The sequence below is a fragment of the Hibiscus syriacus genome, unplaced genomic scaffold (genome assembly GCF_006381635.1).
Source record: "Hibiscus syriacus cultivar Baekdansim isolate YM2019G1 unplaced genomic scaffold, ASM638163v2 tig00110402_pilon, whole genome shotgun sequence".
Classification (NCBI taxonomy): domain Eukaryota; kingdom Viridiplantae; phylum Streptophyta; class Magnoliopsida; order Malvales; family Malvaceae; genus Hibiscus; species Hibiscus syriacus.
In genome coordinates, this window is record NW_024062722.1 from 964,448 (window position 1) to 984,448 (window position 20,001).

The following is a 20,001-nucleotide window of genomic DNA, read 5'->3' on the forward strand; positions in this document are numbered from 1 at the left end:
ACACGTATTTATCTTAAAATTTATTTATTTTAGTTAATTATTTATTTTATTGATATTATTCGTCTTGAAATTTTATTCGTACGTCTAATATTAAAAAAATTTGTGTTATTGACATATGTGAGTCATCTCGCAAAAATATTTTTGGATCTGTCACTGATATTACCGAAAAATATAAATTCATCTCAACTAATTTATTTCTCCTTAATTCTTAATTTTTATATAAATATTATTATTCAAATTCTTAAATTTATGACATTAACTTTTAAGGTAAGTAGAATATCAAATTTAGTAAATATTAACTTTTTAAGGCAATTTAGTTTTCAAGTATTTTAAAGATTAACTTTTAAGGTAGCACTAGGGATGGCAACGGTCCGGGTTCGGGCCGAGTATTGGTCCCCCCTTCCCGTTCCCGTTTAAAAAACATAATCGTTTCCGCTTAAAAAATCGCGGGGATTTAAACGGGGATCCTCATCGGGTAATCGGGGAAAACCTAGGGGAAACGGGTATCCCGTTTAGCATAAACGATTATTTAAACGTGTATCGAGCCAGGTATATATATTTAAATTAAATATATAAATATTATATATATAGTTTAATTTAAATTAAATTTATTAATATTATATATATATAATTATTTTTAATATTTATCGGGCCAGGTATCGGCCGGGTATTGGGCCGGGTAATCGGGGGGCGGGGATTACTAAACCGTCCCCGTCCCCGTTTAGCATAAACGATTTTTCTCCGTCCCCGTTTAATTCGGTTTTCGGTTTTCCCCGTCGAATTCGGGTTTTTTTTGCCATCCCTAGGTAGCACAAACCCAACGACTTTGATGGTAAAAGAATTATTGTTATTTTTTTATGTTCTGGGTTCAAGAACCAGAAGTGTGAACATTCAATGTCAAATAATTAAGAGTTATTTTTGAATAGATATTGACTTGTAATTACCCAAATTAATTAAAATAACTTTTAAATTACATTAAATCTTGAATTTAGTAAATATTAAGTTTTAAGGTAAATAAAATCTCAAATTTACTAAACTTTAACTTTTAAGTTAAATTTCAATAAATATTAGTATCTTTTAAGGTAAAATAAATCTTAAATATTTTAAATATTAATTTTTGAGATTACTTTCTCTTTTTTGCTACTCAATTATATAGTTCTTATTTATTAAGGTAAAAACCAATTAATTTATTTTTTTTATAGAAAATCGTTAGTTTTATTAAAAATAGAAAATATCTAGAATTACAATAAATATTTACAAGTATAACGTAAAATAAACAAAATTATAATTAGAATATTTTCTTATAACCATTGACACAAAAATTAACCACCTAGATCACACAAGGACCAAATAAGGAAAATGTTAAAAACCCTAACCAAAAGCTCGAACAAAATAAAGATATGAACATAGCTGACTGCACCGACAAACGAACCACAAAATGGGATGAAACTACTGAAGGCCACCGACAAATCGTAAATTAAAGTTAAGCGACGTGAAAAAACTATCAATGAACACAAAACGCATATCCAAATCAATCCGATGGTCCAAAGCAGAGAAGATCATTATGATAAGAAATAAACAACATTTTGATCAGTCGTGACGATGTCAATATTTCGTCAAAAATTAAGAGTCTTTTGAAGATCATACTACAAGAGAAAAAAATAAAATAAAAGACCCAGTGTCCTATATTTTTACATGCACTAGCTAATCCATTAATCTGCAGGTGCTTCTAATCGGATATAGTCATACATAACAACGTTGAATGAGCTAAGGCTTCTGGCCTGAGTTAGAAAGATGGTGTTGTCCCCTTCTTTGAATCTGTTACCAGGTACAATAATACCATACATTCTGTACAATCCATGGATTCCATGCCTCGCTACCGCATTATCGTAACCTATTCTGTTCGTCGTAAAATCCGGTCGAACAGCGTCTGGATTGTTGAATCGAATCTATGAATAATGCATTGGTAAATGAATGAATTCATCAGGAAAAAGAAGGGATACATGATGGTAGAGGATGTAATGTGAGATGTATATATACATATATACATGTATGTATGTATGTATGTATGTATGTATATGTATGTATGTATGTACTTATATACCTGTAATTCAGCATTAGAAGCTGCTGCCAAGGCTAATTGTAGTGTGTAGTTTCCTCTCTCGTTAACATGTTGGAGATTGAATTTGATCTGCCATGTGGTTGACCAGTTCGTACTGTTCCCTGTGTTCCTCGTAACATGAGCGAAGAACCAATCCCGAGAATAATTGCTGACGCCGACAGTGTAGACAAGATCACCGTGACGATAAAGCTCTGAGTACCGATCCCACAATCCGTATTGTCTGAATCTGTTCATTGGAAGAAGTTACCAACTATGAGCTGATGAATGGTTTGAAATGCGTTAGTTAACCAGAGCTTACTTATCGGCTGCATCTAGGCACAAAGGGTTAACGAATGCAGGGTCGGGTTCCGGTATGAAGAACTCGGCAGCTGTCCGGTCAGGAATCCCGATTTCCCACAATGTAGGGCCATTTCTTGGAGGATCATAGATAAGGGTACCCAAGTTGATCTGATTTTCTGCATATGCATTCAGTAAACAATAGCTAGTTTAAATGGGGACATCTGATTTATTGAACCTACCTGGTTGGATAGTAATACTGAGGTCCAATTTGTAGTCTCCGATGAAACCATGGACCCATGCGTACAAGTTATATTCCCCTGCTCGGACGTTCTTAATATCGAAACGACCGGTGTCGTCTGTTTGAGTCCAAAATTGATATCCCTGGAAACCGAAAAGATGATATAACAAACCTGGTTAAAGTTGAATTATGCGTGAGACACAAGTTATATTAACCTTTCCTTCCGTTTGCCATGATCCTACATTTCCAGGAGCTGCCAACCCCACAAAGGCGGATCGTGCCTGCATCGGTTCATCATCCAAGCATCTGAAAATAAAGAGAAGAATAGTAAGAGAAGAGAAGAGAATTACAGATGCAATGGACGTGGGATGAATAAACAAATACCGGTCTCGCACTAGTAACTGACCGCAAACGTCTCCTCGTTCTTCAGCTCGAGGAAAATCATGTGATCTAGTGAAATTGTAAGGCCAGCTTTCGATTTCTTCACTCAACTAATGGTACACAAAAGGTGTTTAATGAGTTTTTTCCACATTACAAGTTAAACCCGAACCATCTACCGGCTAACAAACCTGTCTTTTAGCGTCGTTCCAGAGAGTGCTGCGGTAATCATCGTCAGAAGAAGCGGAATTAAGATAGATCAGCACGGGACCAAAAACTTTTCTCCAAGCTTCCCCTTTCTTATATGTCACATCTATGTCGATCCCGGTATAGTGAGTACTAACAAACATCTAGTTCATGTAAACATTCAACCTTGAGACAAGCATTTCAAGCTGAATGGAAGCTGATATGTTTGATTCAGCTTTGTGAACGGTCTTACAGAGAGAGCTATGGGACCAACATGAGAAGTGAGGTCCTGCTTGTGTGGACCACCGGTTCGGAATTCATTGCTAGGGGTGATTATCCAGAACCCCACCGCATCGTTATCGGATATCCATCCATGAAGCTTGTTATCTTTGTTTTCACATGAATATTGGTACTTGTCATCAACCTGCACCCCACAACTTATCATGGATTGGCATGACTCGGACAAAGGAGTAAAATTTAGAAGCAAATACCACTCCCTTAAGTTGCGGATTGGATGGATTGGTTAACAGAACAGCTTCCTTGAAGGCAAGAGTCTGACTACGAGTACTATCTCGATCATCTCCCCTAGGCACGATCCCTCGTCTGGTGTCCGATATCGCCATGAACCCGAACCTGATTCGAAATGTCACACCAAAGACGTTAGTATCGGATGTTACGTAGTTGTCAAGCATTCATCTTTGTTTTACCTGTCTGCATTGAGCTTGAAGACAATCCTTAATTGATACATCTGAGCATCCGGAAAATCCTCCTTGCGCTCTAAAACACCGTACATGTACAGCCCCGGAACGCCTCGTCGGACTATGAACCTGCAAGAATGTTTGACTCAAGGGTTAAACTCAAGCTGCACCTTCAAACACGGGGAAGATTCCATACCTTTTGTCAATGTTCAAGGGAATTGTCTTGCCGTAATCTGTTGTAAAATTCCATTTTTTGGTAAAGGAAAGCTCTACAATGTCATCAGTATGTGCTACAACCTCGACATATTTTGTTTCCATTCTGTGAAGTAACATGAGAACAACAAATTAATTGAAGGAATGATAGATATTCAAGCAATCATGTATGTATAGATGGAGGAGAACTCACTTGTCAAAGGCATAACCATCCCAAACAAAATCCCAGTACCTATAATCGGAGACGTACGTAGAATTTTATGTTAAAAGAGGACGGATTTATAAATTCGTAGCCCTAGTTTTAGTTAAAAGGTGCATTACCCTCTACTAGAGCTCGGGTTTCTACATTCAATCACATTATCCATCCCCATGTATTTTATTCCCATCACATGACCAGATGGGTCCTCGATGGTGACTTCAACAAGTCCGTTATCAATAATAACCTGAAAAAAAATCCATTTGAATACGTATAACAAAAGAATATACGACGTAAACGATAACTGAAAGTATTTATAAACGATCTTCTTTTTTGGTACCAAAAACAATTGAATGTGATGTGATCTTACTTTTTGTTCACTTCTTCTCAACCTGACATGAGTGTTACAGTCTCCTTCCTGCAGAATTTTTCTGCAGATCAAACATACAACAATAACTGTTGAATTTGTCCATGGAAAAGGAAAAGACCCCAAATATTCTTCAACTTTGAAGGGCTTTATTTGAAAATCTTGATACCAGAAGAGGACAAGAAAATAAGCCATGCAGTCACATGCTCGTGTAAACAAAAGAGGAGGTACAAATTAAAAGCACCGCCACAGAGAAAATGGGGGGGAATGGGACTGGTTGGCTAATAATATACCAACTCTTGTTAGAGTTCGTGGTCACGGGCCACAATTCAACCTTCCCCTGTGAAAAGAAGTCACGGTGTGTCCCACACCCATTGGCCTAAACAAACTCGTGATATGGAGAGATAAAACCATTATTAAAGCTAAGAACGGATACATAATTTTATTTTAAAAATACGAACATAGAATGTTATATATTCTAAAAAATACGACATAAATTTTTAGTAGTGCGACCGCAACTGGTCCTTCCCGGACCAAAGACAAGGAATTAGGTTGCTAGAGGACAAAATGCAACACACTCTCTTTCTATTCCCATGTCTATCTGTGTAGGAAAACATGCAGCAAGAAGAAAGCAAGAACCTGGTCGAAATTTCAGAACGAAATGCACACACAAAGAGCAAAGATACAATCAGTCCCAAACGGACCCGGTTCGCCACCTTCTCCATCAAATATTCTGGAGCTGCAAAACAGTTTAATGGTTTGAGAGCATTCAAGGGAAGAGTCCCAGAAATGGGGAAGAGAGCTTGAGAAATGTTTTGGAGCTTTAATGGCCTTTCAGAAACGAGCACGAGCCATAGTTTTATAAGCTGTCTTTATATAAACAAAGTATTCTCAGCACCAACTCTTTATTGTTTTAGTAGTCGCCGCTGTTACTGTTCTAATTTTGTATAGTTTCCTCTGATATCTGCTGTTTCACGCCGTATATTAAAACTTGTGCGAGTTTAGTTAATTGAATTTATGACAATGACTGGTACACTTTTTGGAAGAGTATTTGATAACTTCGATGATAAATGAATTGTTATTAGTTTTAACTCTGGTTTCTAAGAGGCAAAGAACATCAACATTCATAAGACGAGATCTCTTTAGAACACCATTTTGTTTAAGAGGACTGTTGAGTCCTCTTATATTCCAAAATCCCACATTCATTGAGAAAGAATTCTAAGTTTGAGCAATGGAATTTTTGTATTATTCCAAAATCCCACATTCATTGAGAAAGAATTCTAAGTTTGAGCAATGGAATTTTTGTATTAATCACAACTTTGCTGAGAATGGCAGAATTTTGATCCTCTGGAAGAAGGGCATTGATTTCTCGATTATACATATGTATGATCAGTGTATAACCATTAAAGGTTATTATCTTAGTAATCCTCTGATTACCACAGCTATTTATGGCAGAAATGAAGGTGTTTTGAGAAGACAACTTTGGCAGCAACTACATGAAGTGAACAACCAGTATGGCAATTTTCCTTGGATACTGGGAGGTGATTTTAATGTTATTCTTAATTCGAAAGAAAGTTCAAATTCTGCTCCGTTGGGCCCTTTTCTTACTCCAGACATGAAGGAATTCCAGGATACTTTGTTTGACTTGGAATTGCTTGACCACCCTTATTTTGGCCCTACTTTCACCTGGAGCAACAAACAACACGAATCATATCTAACAAAAAAACTTGATAGAATCTTAGTTAATCCTATTTGGTTTATTGCTTTTCCCAAGTCACATGTGGAATTCCTTGCTCCTGGAATTTCTGACCACTGTTTGGCAATTGCTTGGCTTTCTAAAGAGGTTCATGCTGACCATCCTAAGCCTTTCAAATTTTTTAACTTTTGGGCCCATCACTCTGAATTCCTAAGCATAGTTAGCCATTCTTGGCACTCTTTTTCCCGGGGCAACCCTATGCAACAGCTGTTCTCCAAGCTTAAACGCCTAAAAATCAGTTTGAAAGCCCTAAACTAGCATCATTATAGCAAATTTCTGATCGAGTCAACCAAAAGAAACTGGAGCTCGAGGAACAACAGATCAAATCTTTAAATCTTGCAGATTCTTTCCAAAAAGAATCCCAATTGCAAAACGAGCTCCACTTTCTTCAAGAAGCCGATAACATGTTTTTAAGACAGAAAGCGAAGGTACAGTGGATTAATCATGGTGATAAATGTACTAAATTCTTCCACTCTGTAGTTGCTACTAAAACCAAGAGGGATACTATACGTGTGCTTATTGATGACCAAGGAAGAAGATTAGAAACTTATGAGGATATGGCTGCAGAAGTCTTACGTTTCTTTACCAACCTGATTGGGACTAATTTTGAGGTTAAATCTTGTGACCCGAACACTTTAAAGGAGCTGCTTCCTAGCTCTTTGCCTTTGGAAAGCTCTAATGATCTTGTTAAGGAAGTTACTCGAATGAGATTAAAGATGCATTTTTTTTCTCAAGGCAACGATAAAGCTCCAGGTCCGGATGGTTACACTCCATATTTTTTCAAGAAAGCTTGGCCTATTATTGGTGATGACGTGGTGGCAGCTGTTACTCACTTCTTTAGAAATCCTACACTCAACCTTATGCTTTTAATGCCACTTGTATTACTTTGGTACCTAAAATTCCAAATCCTAGCCAGGTGAAAGATTTTCGGCCTATTTCTTGTTGTTCGATGGTCTATAAAGTTGTTTCTAAAATCTTGGTCAATCGATTGACACCTCTGCTCCCTGGAATTATTTCGTTTAACCAAACGACTTTTGTTAAAGGGAGAAACATAGTAGATAACACTCTTCTAGCTCAGGAGCTTGTCAAAGGTTATGGAAGGAAGACTTTATCCCCCAGATGTTCAATGAAAATTGATCTCCACAAAGCATTCGACTCTTTACATTGGTATTTTATTTCTACTGTTCTCATTGCTATTGGACTACCTGCCAATTATATTAAATGGGTTGAGGCTTGTTTCACTACTGCTCGGTACTATATATCTTTTAATGGTAGTCTAATTGGTTTCTTTAAAGGTGCTAGAGGATTAAGACAAGGGGACCCCATCTCACCTTTACTTTTCATACTATCAATAAATATCCTTTCTAGTATTCTCAACAAAGCTGCTACTAGAGGTATTTTTGGCTTCCACCCTAAATGTAAAAAGATTATGTTAACTCATCTCACCTTTGCAGATGACTTGCTTATTTTCTGTCGAGGGAATATAGAATCTGTTGTGGGGGTAATTAGTGTTCTTGACCACTTCTATGAAATTTCAGGCCTTAAACTTAATGCTCATAAATGATAATTCTTCACTGCTGGAATTTCACCTATGAAAATAAGAGAAATCAAACAGATTACGGGTTTTAATCATGGTTGCTTACCTGTTAGATACTTGGGTGTTCCACTTGTATCTAGAAAACTTTAGGAGAAAGACTGTATAGCTCTAATTGACAATATTAGAGACCGTCTCCATAAATGGTCCAGAAGACATTTGAGTTACGCTGGAAGACTCGAGCTCATTAAAATTGTTCTTCATAGTATCACTAATTTCTGGTGTAGGCAGCTAATCCTTCCACAATATGTGCTTAATCGGATTGAGCATTTATGTTCAAGGTTTTTCTGGAAAGGTTATGATATTGCTGCTAAAGGTGCAAGAGTTAAATGGGATAAGCTTTGCCTCCCAAAATTTGAAGGGGGTCTTGGTCTAAAAGACATAAAATCTTGGAATAAAACTTGTATACTGCACTTGATCAAGAAAATTCTTGTGGGTGGTGGTTCGCTATGGATCGCTTGGATCAAAACTTATGTTATCAAGAACTCTGATTTTTGGACTATGGAGGCTAGGATCAATACAAGCTGGAGCTTTCGTAAACTGCTAAGTATGAGGAATCAGGCTGCCCCCATTTTTGCTTCTGGAACTCAATCAATCAAAGACATATGGCATCACATCCGTAACAAAGACGACAAGGTTACTTGGCATAAACTATTCTAGTTTCCTCTTCATGTCCCTAAGTATAGTATTATTACTTGGATGGCTTTCCTTGACAGATTACCAACCAAAAATAGGCTGATTCGAATGGGGTTAAACATTGACGGTATTTGTGTGCTTTGTAATGAAGAGATGGAAACTAGGGACCACTTGTTTCTACATTGTTCTGTGGCAAATTCTGTTTGGAACTCTGTTCTGCATCTTAATGGCATTTGCAGAGGAACTTGTTCATGGAATGCTCACATTTCATGGGCTTGTGCTTCATGGAAAGGAAAATCGCTGCTCACTACTATTATGAAGCTAGCTTGGACTACTTTTACTTACATTATTTGGGAGGAGAGAAACAAGAGAATTTATCAATGACGCTCAAGAAATGTTAATGCCTTACTCCTTGCTATTAAAGACTCTGTTGCTATTCAACTTAAGGGTAGAGAAATAAATAGAAATGACTATGTCAATAATACTCTTTGTAATCAATGGGGTATTGAACATTGATGTTTTCTGTTCTGTTGTATAGTGTTGTAAGTATTGATATTGTATGTAAGAACTTTCTGTGTTTTAAAGCAGTTTACTGCTCTTTTGGATATAAAACTGAATTGATTTATCCAAAAAAAGTATTTTGATCTATAATATTTTATTTTAGGGTAAAAATATCTTTAATATTTGATTAAATGATGCTACCTAAATGTCATGGGTATGAGTAGTTGTGTCTGTATAATGTGTGTTATTAATAAAGACGGAGTCAGGATACCAGCTCAAGAAGGCAAAAATATAATTAACAGTTAACAATGAGGGGTGTAAAGTATAATTAACCATGAAGGAGACAAAATAAAAATAAACTAAAATTAGGTCTAATTTGATATTTACCTATATATTTTTAAATTATAAAAAAATAGGGCAATGGCCCCAACTTAGCTTTGTTCTTAGTTATTAATTGATTAATAAAGTTCTAAACATATATATCTTGTAATAATCAGAGATTATTAAAAAAATTATCATTTTGGCACATATTTATTCTTTTTTTAAGAGCATTTTGACCCCAAATGTTTTATTTTAGGATAAAAAGTTCTTATTTTGAACTGTTAATCGTTTTTGACTAATTATTTCAATTCACAAACGGATCTTTTTGCTCCAAAATGATATATTGAGGGCTAAAATGCTCTAAAAACAATAAAAGCGAAAATGACTATTTATTTAAATGTTAGAGATTTGTTTTTGATATTATAACTTTTAAAAATATGTTAGGTTAACTATTCTCTTATCACTAAAATTGAATAATTTTTTTTATTTTAGTCACTAAAGTTATTAAAATGAAAAGCATAAAATGATTATTCTATCGTTAACTCACGTTAATTACGAGATGCATTAATAAAAAAAGGTTAATATCTTATTTGTCTCATAAATTACAATTAAAGCTTCAATTTAATCATTTAACATGAAATTAAAAGATCTAAGAAACTGACATAATCTAAAGCATTTACCGTAGATCCCAAAATAATTTTGGAGATGATCCAATAAATTAATTTTTTTTACCCACATAACTTAGTGGGCCGAAAAAACCCTTGGATTTGAGCTCACCATTTACTTATGTTGCAGGCTCATTTGGATCAATTGAAGGCTTGCCCTTACTTTCCTGCCCATCTAGAAGCCTACACTCCAACTCGGATTCATGTCGTGTTTCTTTTTCATCAAAATTAATATTTAAGTTAAATTATATCACCTAACTAATTAAAGAATTATTGTCATTCATTGAGGCACTGAGTTCGAGCACCGTATATTTATGAGTGTACGAGCGTTGAACTATATCACCACTTTAAAATTATGTCAAAAAAATGACTATGGATGATTAAACTTGAGATCTTTATGAAAGTAATTAGGGGTGAGCATTCGATCGAGTCGAGTCTAGTCAAGTTAAAAATTTCGAGTTATTGAAGTTGACGAGTCGTATTTTACAACTCGAATTTAACTTGAAATTTTTTTCTAGTCGAGTCGAGTTATTCGAGTTTCTATGCTAATTTTATTATAATTATTTATAATATTATGACAAAGATTTGTTCCAATTTTTTGACTTTCTCTAACCATATAAGATATATAAATATATTTAATATTATTTTCAAATTATAATGTTATTTAATATATCAAATACAATCTAAAATTATGAAATATATTCATAATATTATATTTTAAAGAAATTATTTTGAGGGTAAAATATTGATGAGAGTATAAAGGAATCAATGAATTGATGAGAATAAAGAATTTGCAAACAATTTTAGTCAAAAGACCAAATTGAGTAAAGTACAAAGTTAAGGGACTAAAAAAGAGAGCACATTTTTAGCAAAAAACGAAAATAAGAATTTAAGTTACATAGGTATTCTACTGCGGTATATAAACATGTGGTTCAAATTTGGTAAAAAAAATGACTTAAAATAAATAATGTATTGAAGAAATAAGGAAATTATGAAAAATTGAGGGATTAAATTGAAAAATAAAAAAATTATTATCAAAAAGATAAATTGAAAGTACATATGTATTCTACAATTGTTTAAGAGCATGTGATTTAAATTTGGTAAAAAAAATGGACTTAAAATGAAGGAGAAATTGAAAGAATAATAAATTCAGGGACTAAATCGCAAAACTATCAAAACACTTACTCAAAATTTTGGTTTTTCAAATAACTCGAAATTTCTAAATTTCAACTCGATTCGAACTCGAAACATGAATTGATAATTCGAGTTGACTCGAATAACATGAATAGCTCAAATAACTCGAAATTAAAAAAAAATGATTTTTCGATTAAGTCGAGTTTTACTTATCTTTAAAAGTAATTCAATGTTTATCCACTAAACCAAGTATATATGCATGTATGGCACCCCATACAACACATACAACTTTTGCACTCCACATACGGAAAGGAAAGTAAGCAAAGTGAAGCACTAACTAGGGTTCCCTACCAAAAATATTTGCAGGTTACCGACCAGGGACGTACTAAGGATTTTAAGTTAGGGGACGAAGTTTAACTTATAAAATTTCAAGGGGGGCGACAAACCCCACGCACCCCGCTTATGTCCATCCTTGTTCCTGACCTAAAAGATTTGCATCAAGAATTGCAGTTGCGATCGTATTTCCGGTCGCATTACGTTTATTGTGATTGTAGCAATAACGGATGTGATAACGACAATAGTGAGTGCTATTGTGGTCATTCTATGTATCACAATTGCACAATAATGATTTCAGACATCTTTACCGCTATATAACAAACATTATTCCGATAACAAATTACTATTTAAATCCCTGATCCACAGCAGATCGTTCAGAGGGAAAATGGAAATGCAATTTGGCCTACATCAGGGGAGGGTTGCTCTTTACTCAGTCGTATGAGATGAGATTAGGCTTTTAAAATTTTGGAGAAACGCTCGTTACTATATATAAATGAATCTAAACGGAGAAAAAAAAAACAATATTTTCTTCAAAATATGTTATCTAGCAATGATCATAAACAAAAAGAAATGATCTAAATTCCTATGTTGTATGTATACATTACTGATAAAATTAATTAAGCTGTCGGCCCTTCTAATCGAATATAGTCATACATAACTGCGTTGAATGCCCTCATGCTTCTGCTCTGCGTTAGAAAGATTGTGTTCTCCCCTTTCTCAAATCTTCATCGAATAATAATCTTCATCGAAATGAGGCTTGATGATTCCCCAGAGGGGGAAAATTGAAGAGGATAGTTGAAGTTGGTCGTAATTGAGTGCTGCGGCAACATGAAGGATTTGGAGGAAATTCATTAGGCAAATTATCAGCAGTACATGATAGGTTGTAGTAAACTAAAATTTCATGCAAACTCTTCCAAAATCACCAAGTGAAATGCTGATTTTTATTTGAAATAATCGATACGCAAACACACAATTCATGAAGCACTACGGGCTTCATCGGCCACACCTACTGACTTCACTTTTAATTATTAATTTTTTAAAAAAAAAAGATATAGTTATAGTAGGAAAAGGTCTGATTCTATCTCTCTGCGCAAGTATATTGTATATTCATGTCTGAAACTAAAAAGAAAATTCAAGGCTATGGCAAGTTTGAAGAAAATCCTGGCGATAGTTGTTTTGATTCAATGCGCTACACTGAGCGAATCTTCTCGTATGTTGGAGAAGAAGAAGAAGAAAACGGATGGCAATACATTTAATGTGATTAGCTTCGGAGCTGTTGGAGATGGAGTCGAAGATGATTCCAAGGTTTTCTTCTCTGCCTGATAATTTGGTTTTGACGTCAAGGATTTGGTGTCGTATTGTTAGTACCATTCTAATTTGATGTACAGTTTTCAGGGCTTTAAGGATGCTTGGAATGCTGCTTGCGGTTCCTCAGCTTCGTCACCAATGGTTGTTGTGCCTCAAGGGAAGACCTTTCTGCTTCAACCCTTAACTTTGGATGGCGAATGCAACTCAAACAACTCTACATTCCAGGCAATTAATACTATCTTTCTCCTAGCTATGGATATTTTGATTACTTTTGTTTTGTTAACGCAAGGACTTTCCTTTTGAATTGTGGTGCAGATTGATGGGAACATTATAGCCCCAAGCGAACCCTCTGCATGGGAACGCAAAAGAAACTGTCACCATTGGATTGGATTCAAAAATTTTGATGGTCTCTTCATTCAAGGGTCTGGTACAATCAATGGACATGGATCTAAATGGTGGAAGCTTTCTTGCAAAGACAAGAACAAGGGCTGTCACTTTCGGAAACCAACCGTACGTGTTTGAATATCATGTGACACAAAAATCTTTAACACTAACCCTAGCTCTAACCGACTCTGTGGGTTTTGATTTTAGGGTTTTATGATAGCAAACTCCAAGAACGTAGAGATTAAAGGCTTAACCTTTGAAGACAGTCCAAAAATGCACATTGCATTTGAGAACTCGATTTGCATTCACGCCACTGATCTTACAATCAAAGCTCCAGGAAACAGTCCCAACACTGATGGCATTCATATCCAACGTTCCACCAACGTTACCATGGACAAGACAATTATTCAAACCGGTTTGCTAGTTTTCTTGTTTGTTTTGTTTCATTTGTACATGTGTTTGCATCGATATTGACCGATTCTTAATTTAATCAGGTGATGATTGTATATCGATTCGACCTGGTACTAAAAACACATTAATATTAGAAACATCGAATGTGGTCCAGGTCATGGAGTCAAGTACACGTTTTACTTGTTATTTATTCTTTTAAAATGATATTTCCTCTTCTTTTATGAGATTAAACCTCCATACTAATTTTATTTTTTCCGTTATATGAAGCATTGGCAGCCTTGGAATTATCGGACATACCGAGAATGTTGAATTTGTTCACATAATAAATGTTTCTTTTTATGGAACAACTAATGGAGTCCGAATAAAGACGTGACATATACGTATAATTACTTTAAAAGCATATGTGTTTTGAAACTAACAATTTTTTGGCTAACAATCGACATTATTGTGTGTCTAGGGAGGCCACGGATATGCACGAAACGTTAAGTTTGAACGCATAACTTCTTATGCTTCTGCTCGACCTATTGTTATCGATCAATTTTATTTTCCTCATAAACAGTGCAAGAACCAAGTAAGTGATTTGATTTGAAAGAAATTATTATATTCATCCATATATGTTGAAACAATGTTAATTTTAATTTGTATACATGTTTTTGCAGACATCGGGTGTGGAGATCAGCAATGTAAGCTATGAAGAAATCCATGGAACATCACACAAAGAAATAGCAGTGCAACTTTCATGCAGTGAGTCCACTCCATGCAAAAACATCACCACGAAGAACATTAATCTCAAGAATGAAGACCAAAACGACAACACGCTGTCGTATTGCCACAATGCTCATGGCCTTAGAAATGGAAGGGTTTATCCAAATGTTTCTTGTTTACGATATGATGATAGTTTCTGGACTTTTTTTCTTTGTTTATATTGTAACTCTTATTTTTTATTATGATTTTTTTTTAAGTTTATAAACGCAACACGTGTCAAATAAGAATATTTTACACGCGTGAAGTGAACAAATAATATGTAGTGTAAACACTTTCATTAAGTCAAAAATTAAAGTCGTTAAAAATTGGGGTTAAAATATTAAAATCGAAAAAGTAGAAGTCTAAAAGGAAAAGTAGGGGACTTAAACAAGTAGGTAAAACAACCCAAATTCCATAGAATATTAACATAAACATGGATTTGACTAAACAATTTGAAAGTATGTGTGTTTTACTATGATACAGAACTAACTACATTCCGCAGCTTGGGTTTATAAACCCTCTTCTCTCCACAAAGAATTCAGCTATCAATTCATCCTAATTCATTTACATACATCAACAATGGGGAGAAAAGAAAACAAAAAAATGGAAAGAAAGACAAAGAAAGCTTTACAGGAGTGGAGGGATGGGCTTAAGTTTATGAAGGAATGCAAGGAACACTTGGATGGTTCGAGTTTTGGACCGTATGTGTTGAGCTGCGTGTACTCAAGCCTTGTTCGGATCGGATAAATCCCGGAAAACCATTGGCTGTCCTACCAAGATTGACTATCACTGCTTCGAACATATCTGGGCTGCTGCTACTGGTTGCACCATGAGGACCCTTGCTGTATAGGTTTCGCCTCTTGGTATCCTGTGTTAAAGACAATAAGCTATACGGATAAAAGATCGGTCTGTAAGTATAAAATTTTATACCGAGAAGTACAACAAAATATAATTGAAGAGAGCGTAATGCTTGCAAAATAGAAGAGCAGCAATGACTGAAGCCTACATTTTGTCCCTGTCCAAAATCTGCACCGTGTGCTGGAGCTGATAGATGGCTTTCATAGCGTGATGATACAGGAGTTATCATCTCTGGGTACGATTTCTGCAAAATTAATATTTAAGTTAAATTATATCACCTAACTAATTAAAGAATTATTGTCATTCATTGAGGCCCTGAGTTCGAGCACCGTATATTTATGAGTGTACGAGCGTTGAACTATATCACCACTTTAAAATTATGTCAAAAATATGACTATGGATGAATAAACTTGAGATCTTTATGAAAGTAATTAGGGGTGAGCATTCGATCGAGTCGAGTCTAGTCAAGTTAAAAATTTCGAGTTATTGAAGTTGACGAGTCGTATTTTACAACTCGAATTTAACTTGAAATTTTTTTCTAGTCGAGTCGAGTTATTCGAGTTTCTATGCTAATTTTATTATAATTATTTATAATATTATGACAAAGATTTGTTCCAATTTTTTGACTTTCTCTAACCATATAAGATATATAAATATATTTAATATTATTTTCAAATTATAATGTTATTTAATATATCAAATACAATCTAAAATTATGAAATATATTCATAATATTATATTTTAAAGAAATTATTTTGAGGGTAAAATATTGATGAGAGTATAAAGGAATCAATGAATTGATGAGAATAAAGAATTTGCAAACAATTTTAGTCAAAAGACTAAATTGAGTAAAATACAAAGTTAAGGGACTAAAAAAAGAGAGCACATTTTTAGCAAAAAAAATAAAATAAGAATTTAAGTTACATAGGTATTCTACTGCGGTATATAAACATGTGGTTCAAATTTGGTAAAAAAAATAGACTTAAAATAAATGATGTATTGAAGAAAAAAGGAAATTATAAAAAATTGAGGGACTAAATTGAAAAATAAAAAATTATTATCAAAAAGATAAATTGAAAGTACATATGTATTCTACGATTGTTTAAGAGCATGTGATTTAAATTTGGTAAAAAAAATAGACTTAAAATGAAGGAGAAATTGAAAGAATAATAAATTCAGGGACTAAATCACAAAACTATCAAAACACTTACTCAAAATTTTGGTTTTTCAAATAACTCGAAATTTCTAAATTTCAACTCGATTCGAACTCGAAACATGAATTGATAATTCGAGTTGACTCGAATAACATGAATAGCTCAAATAACTCGAAATTAAAAAAAATTGATTTTTCGATTAAGTCGAGTTTTACTTATCTTTAAAAGTAATTCAATGTTTATCCACTAAACCAAGTATATATGCATGTATGGCACCCCATACAACACATACAACTTTTGCACTCCACATACGGAAAGGAAAGTAAGCACTAACTAGTGTTGGTAGAGCACAAGGTTCTTAATCTTGAGGTTGTGGGATCGAGTCCCATGGAGGGCATTTCATAATTTGGAGGTCTCCTACGGAAGTTGCTCTCAACATAGTATTGGGGGCAGCCTACTATCTTACCTCCCCCTTACCCCATTATATATGGGAACAAGGGACAGCCATACGGAAAGGAAAGTAAGCAAAGTGAAGCACTAACTAGGGTTCCCTACCAAAAATATTTGTAGGTTACCGACCAGGGACGTACTAAGGACTTTAAGTTAGGAGACGAAGTTTAACTTATAAAATTTTAAGGGGGACGAACTTGAACTTATAAGATTTCAAGAGACAAAAATTACATTTAAATTTGGGGGGACGACAAACCCCACGCACCCCGCTTATGTCCATCCCTATTCCCGATCTTTTGCAGTTGCGATCGTATTTCCGGTCGCATTATGTTTATTGTGATTGTAGCAATAACAGATGTGATAACGACACTAGTGAGTGCTATTGTGGTCATTCTATGTATCACAATTGCACAATAATGATTTCAGACATCTTTACCGCTATATAACAAACATTATTCCGATAACAAATTACTATTTAAATCCCTGATCCACAGCAGATCGTTCAGAGGGAAAATGGAAATGCAATTTGGCCTACATCAGGGGAGGGTTGCTCTTTACTCAGTCGTATGAGATGAGATTAGGCTTTTAAAATTTTGGAGAAACGCTCGTTACTATATATAAATGAATCTAAACGGAAAAAAAAAACAATATTTTCTTCAAATATGTTATCTAGCTATGATCATAAACAAAAAGAAATGATCTAAATTCCTATGTTGTATGTATACATTACTGATAAAATTAATTAAGCTGTCGGCCCTTCTAATCGAATATAGTCATACATAACTGCGTTGAATGCCCTCATGCTTCTGCTCTGCGTTAGAAAGATTGTGTTCTCCCCTTTCTCAAATCTTCATCGAAATGAGGCTTGATGATTCCCCAGAGGGGGAAAATTGAAGAGGATAGTTGAAGTTGGTCGTAATTGAGTGCTGCGGCAACATGAAGGATTTGGAGAAAATTCAATAGGCAAATTATCAGCAGTACATGATAGGTTGTAGTAAACTACAATTTCATGCAAACTCTTCCAAAATCACGAAGTGAAATGCTGATTTTTATTTGAAATAATCGATACGCAAACACACAATTCATGAAGCACTACGGGCTTCATCGGCCACACCTACTGACTTCACTTTTAATTATTAATTTTTTTTTTAAAAAAGAAGATATAGTTATAGTAGGAAAAGGTCTGATTCTATCTCTCTGCGCAAGTATATTGTATATTCACGTCTGAAACTAAAAAGAAAATTCAAGGCTATGGCAAGTGTGAAGAAAATCCTGGCGATAGTTGTTTTGATTCAATGCGCTACACTGAGCGAATCTTCTCGTATGTTGGAGAAGAAGAAGAAGAAAACGGATGGCAATACATTTAATGTGATTAGCTTCGGAGCTGTTGGAGATGGAGTCGAAGATGATTCCAAGGTTTTCTTCTCTGCCTGATAATTTGGTTTTGACGTCAAGGATTTGGTGTCGTATTGTTAGTACCATTCTAATTTGATGTACAGTTTTCAGGGCTTTAAGGATGCTTGGAATGCTGCTTGCGGTTCCTCAGCTTCGTCACCAATGGTTGTTGTGCCTCAAGGGAAGACCTTTCTGCTTCAACCCTTAACTTTGGATGGCGAATGCAACTCAAACAACTTTACATTCCAGGCAATTAATACTATCTTTCTCCTAGCTATGGATATTTTGATTACTTTTGTTTTGTTAACGCAAGGACTTTCCTTTTGAATTGTGGTGCAGATTGATGGGAACATTATAGCCCCAAGCGAACCCTCTGCATGGGAACGCAAAAGAAACTGTCACCATTGGATTGGATTCAAAAATTTTGATGGTCTCTTCATTCAAGGGTCTGGTACAATCAATGGACATGGATCTAAATGGTGGAAGCTTTCTTGCAAAGACAAGAACAAGGGCTGTCACTTTCGGAAACCAACCGTAAGTGTTTGAATATCATGTGACACAAAAATCTTTAACACTAACCCTAGCTCTAACCGACTCTGTGGGTTTTGATTTTAGGGTTTTATGATAGCAAACTCCAAGAACGTAGAGATTAAAGGCTTAACCTTTGAAGACAGTCCAAAAATGCACATTGCATTTGAGAACTCGATTTCCATTCACGCCACTGATCTTACAATCAAAGCTCCAGGAAACAGTCCCAACACTGATGGCATTCATATCCAACGTTCCACCAACGTTACCATAGACAAGACAATTATTCAAACCGGTTTGTTAGTTTTCTTGTTTGTTTTGTTTCATTTGTACATGTATTTGCTTCGATATTGACCGATTCTTAATTTAATCAGGTGATGATTGTATATCGATTGGACCTGATACTAAAAACACATTAATATTAGAAACATCGAATGTGGTCCAGGTCATGGAGTCAGGTACACGTTTTACTTGTTATTTATTCTTTTAAAATGATATTTCCTCTTATTTTATGAGATTAAACATCCATACTAATTTTATTTTTTCCGTTATATGAAGCATTGGCAGCCTTGGAATTATCGGACATGAATGTTGAATTTGTTCACGTAATAAATGTTTCTTTTTATGGAACAACTAATGGAGTCCGAATAAAGACGTGATAGGTACGTATAATTACTTTAAAAGCATATGTGTTTTGAAACTAACGATTTTTTGGCTAACAATCGACATTATTGTGTGTCTAGGGAGGCCACGGATATGCACGAAACGTTAAGTTTGAACGCATAACTTCTTATGCTTCTGCTCGACCTATTGTTATCGATCAATTTTATTGTCCTCATAAACAGTGCAAGAACCAAGTAAGTGATTTGATTTGAAAGAAATTATTATATTCATCCATATATGTTGAAACAATGTTAATTTTAATTTGTATACATGTTTTTGCAGACATCGGGTGTGGAGATCAGCAATGTAAGCTATGAAGAAATCCATGGAACATCACACAAAGAAATAGCAGTGCAACTTTCATGCAGTGAGTCCACTCCATGCAAAAACATCACCATGAAGAACATTAATCTCAAGAATGAAGACCAAAACGACAACACGCTGTCGTATTGCCACAATGCTCATGGCCTTAGAAATGGAAGGGTT

The 20,001-nt window shown here is 34.9% G+C and overlaps 3 protein-coding genes across 3 annotated transcripts; 2 read left to right on the forward strand and 1 right to left on the reverse strand.

Annotated features, from left to right (window-relative positions):
• Positions 1–1,686: 1,686 nt before the first annotated feature.
• Positions 1,687–4,760, reverse strand: LOC120123590 (rhamnogalacturonate lyase B-like). Its single transcript, XM_039142439.1, has 14 exons — positions 4,681–4,760; positions 4,436–4,557; positions 4,308–4,346; positions 4,098–4,220; positions 3,911–4,030; positions 3,695–3,836; positions 3,457–3,627; positions 3,209–3,367; positions 3,024–3,130; positions 2,855–2,945; positions 2,641–2,782; positions 2,421–2,577; positions 2,105–2,348; positions 1,687–1,949 (listed from the first exon to the last, which is right to left on the reverse strand). Exons 2-14 carry the CDS (start codon positions 4,498–4,500, stop codon positions 1,713–1,715), a joined length of 1,797 nt encoding a protein of 598 aa, XP_038998370.1. The 5' UTR covers positions 4,501–4,557; positions 4,681–4,760; the 3' UTR covers positions 1,687–1,712.
• Positions 4,761–12,760: 8,000 nt separating this feature from the next.
• LOC120123708 (probable polygalacturonase At1g80170) lies at positions 12,761–14,712 on the forward strand. The gene is made up of 7 exons (XM_039142532.1): positions 12,761–12,925; positions 13,016–13,153; positions 13,244–13,438; positions 13,520–13,735; positions 14,181–14,294; positions 14,383–14,583; positions 14,686–14,712. The coding sequence occupies exons 1-7, from the start codon at positions 12,761–12,763 to the stop codon at positions 14,710–14,712; spliced, it is 1,056 nt and encodes a 351-aa protein (XP_038998463.1).
• Positions 14,713–18,180: 3,468 nt separating this feature from the next.
• LOC120123709 (probable polygalacturonase At1g80170) lies at positions 18,181–19,511 on the forward strand. The gene is made up of 6 exons (XM_039142533.1): positions 18,181–18,345; positions 18,436–18,573; positions 18,664–18,858; positions 18,940–19,147; positions 19,227–19,310; positions 19,411–19,511. Exons 1-6 carry the CDS (start codon positions 18,181–18,183, stop codon positions 19,509–19,511), a joined length of 891 nt encoding a protein of 296 aa, XP_038998464.1.
• Positions 19,512–20,001: the final 490 nt, after the last annotated feature.

What these genes read in the sequence shown, in the direction of transcription:
- LOC120123708 (XM_039142532.1), top strand. Translation starts at nt 12,761, where the DNA reads ATGGCAAGTTTGAAGAAAATCCTGGCGATAGTTGTTTTGATTCAATGC. An exon ending in CAAACAACTCTACATTCCAG is followed by an intron (nt 13,154 to 13,243) that starts GCAATTAATACT and finishes ATTGTGGTGCAG; the next exon opens with ATTGATGGGAACATTATAGC. An exon ending in ATGGCCTTAGAAATGGAAGG is followed by an intron (nt 14,584 to 14,685) that starts GTTTATCCAAAT and finishes TTTTTTTTTAAG; the next exon opens with TTTATAAACGCAACACGTGT.
- LOC120123709 (XM_039142533.1), top strand. Translation starts at nt 18,181, where the DNA reads ATGGCAAGTGTGAAGAAAATCCTGGCGATAGTTGTTTTGATTCAATGC. An exon ending in CAAACAACTTTACATTCCAG is followed by an intron (nt 18,574 to 18,663) that starts GCAATTAATACT and finishes ATTGTGGTGCAG; the next exon opens with ATTGATGGGAACATTATAGC. An exon ending in GTCACTTTCGGAAACCAACC is followed by an intron (nt 18,859 to 18,939) that starts GTAAGTGTTTGA and finishes TTTTGATTTTAG; the next exon opens with GGTTTTATGATAGCAAACTC.
- LOC120123590 (XM_039142439.1), bottom strand. Translation starts at nt 4,500, where the DNA reads ATGGGAATAAAATACATGGGGATGGATAATGTGATTGAATGTAGAAAC. An exon ending in GGAACGACGCTAAAAGACAG is followed by an intron (nt 3,131 to 3,208) that starts GTTTGTTAGCCG and finishes GTGTACCATTAG; the next exon opens with TTGAGTGAAGAAATCGAAAG. An exon ending in CATGGCAAACGGAAGGAAAG is followed by an intron (nt 2,783 to 2,854) that starts GTTAATATAACT and finishes TTCGGTTTCCAG; the next exon opens with GGATATCAATTTTGGACTCA.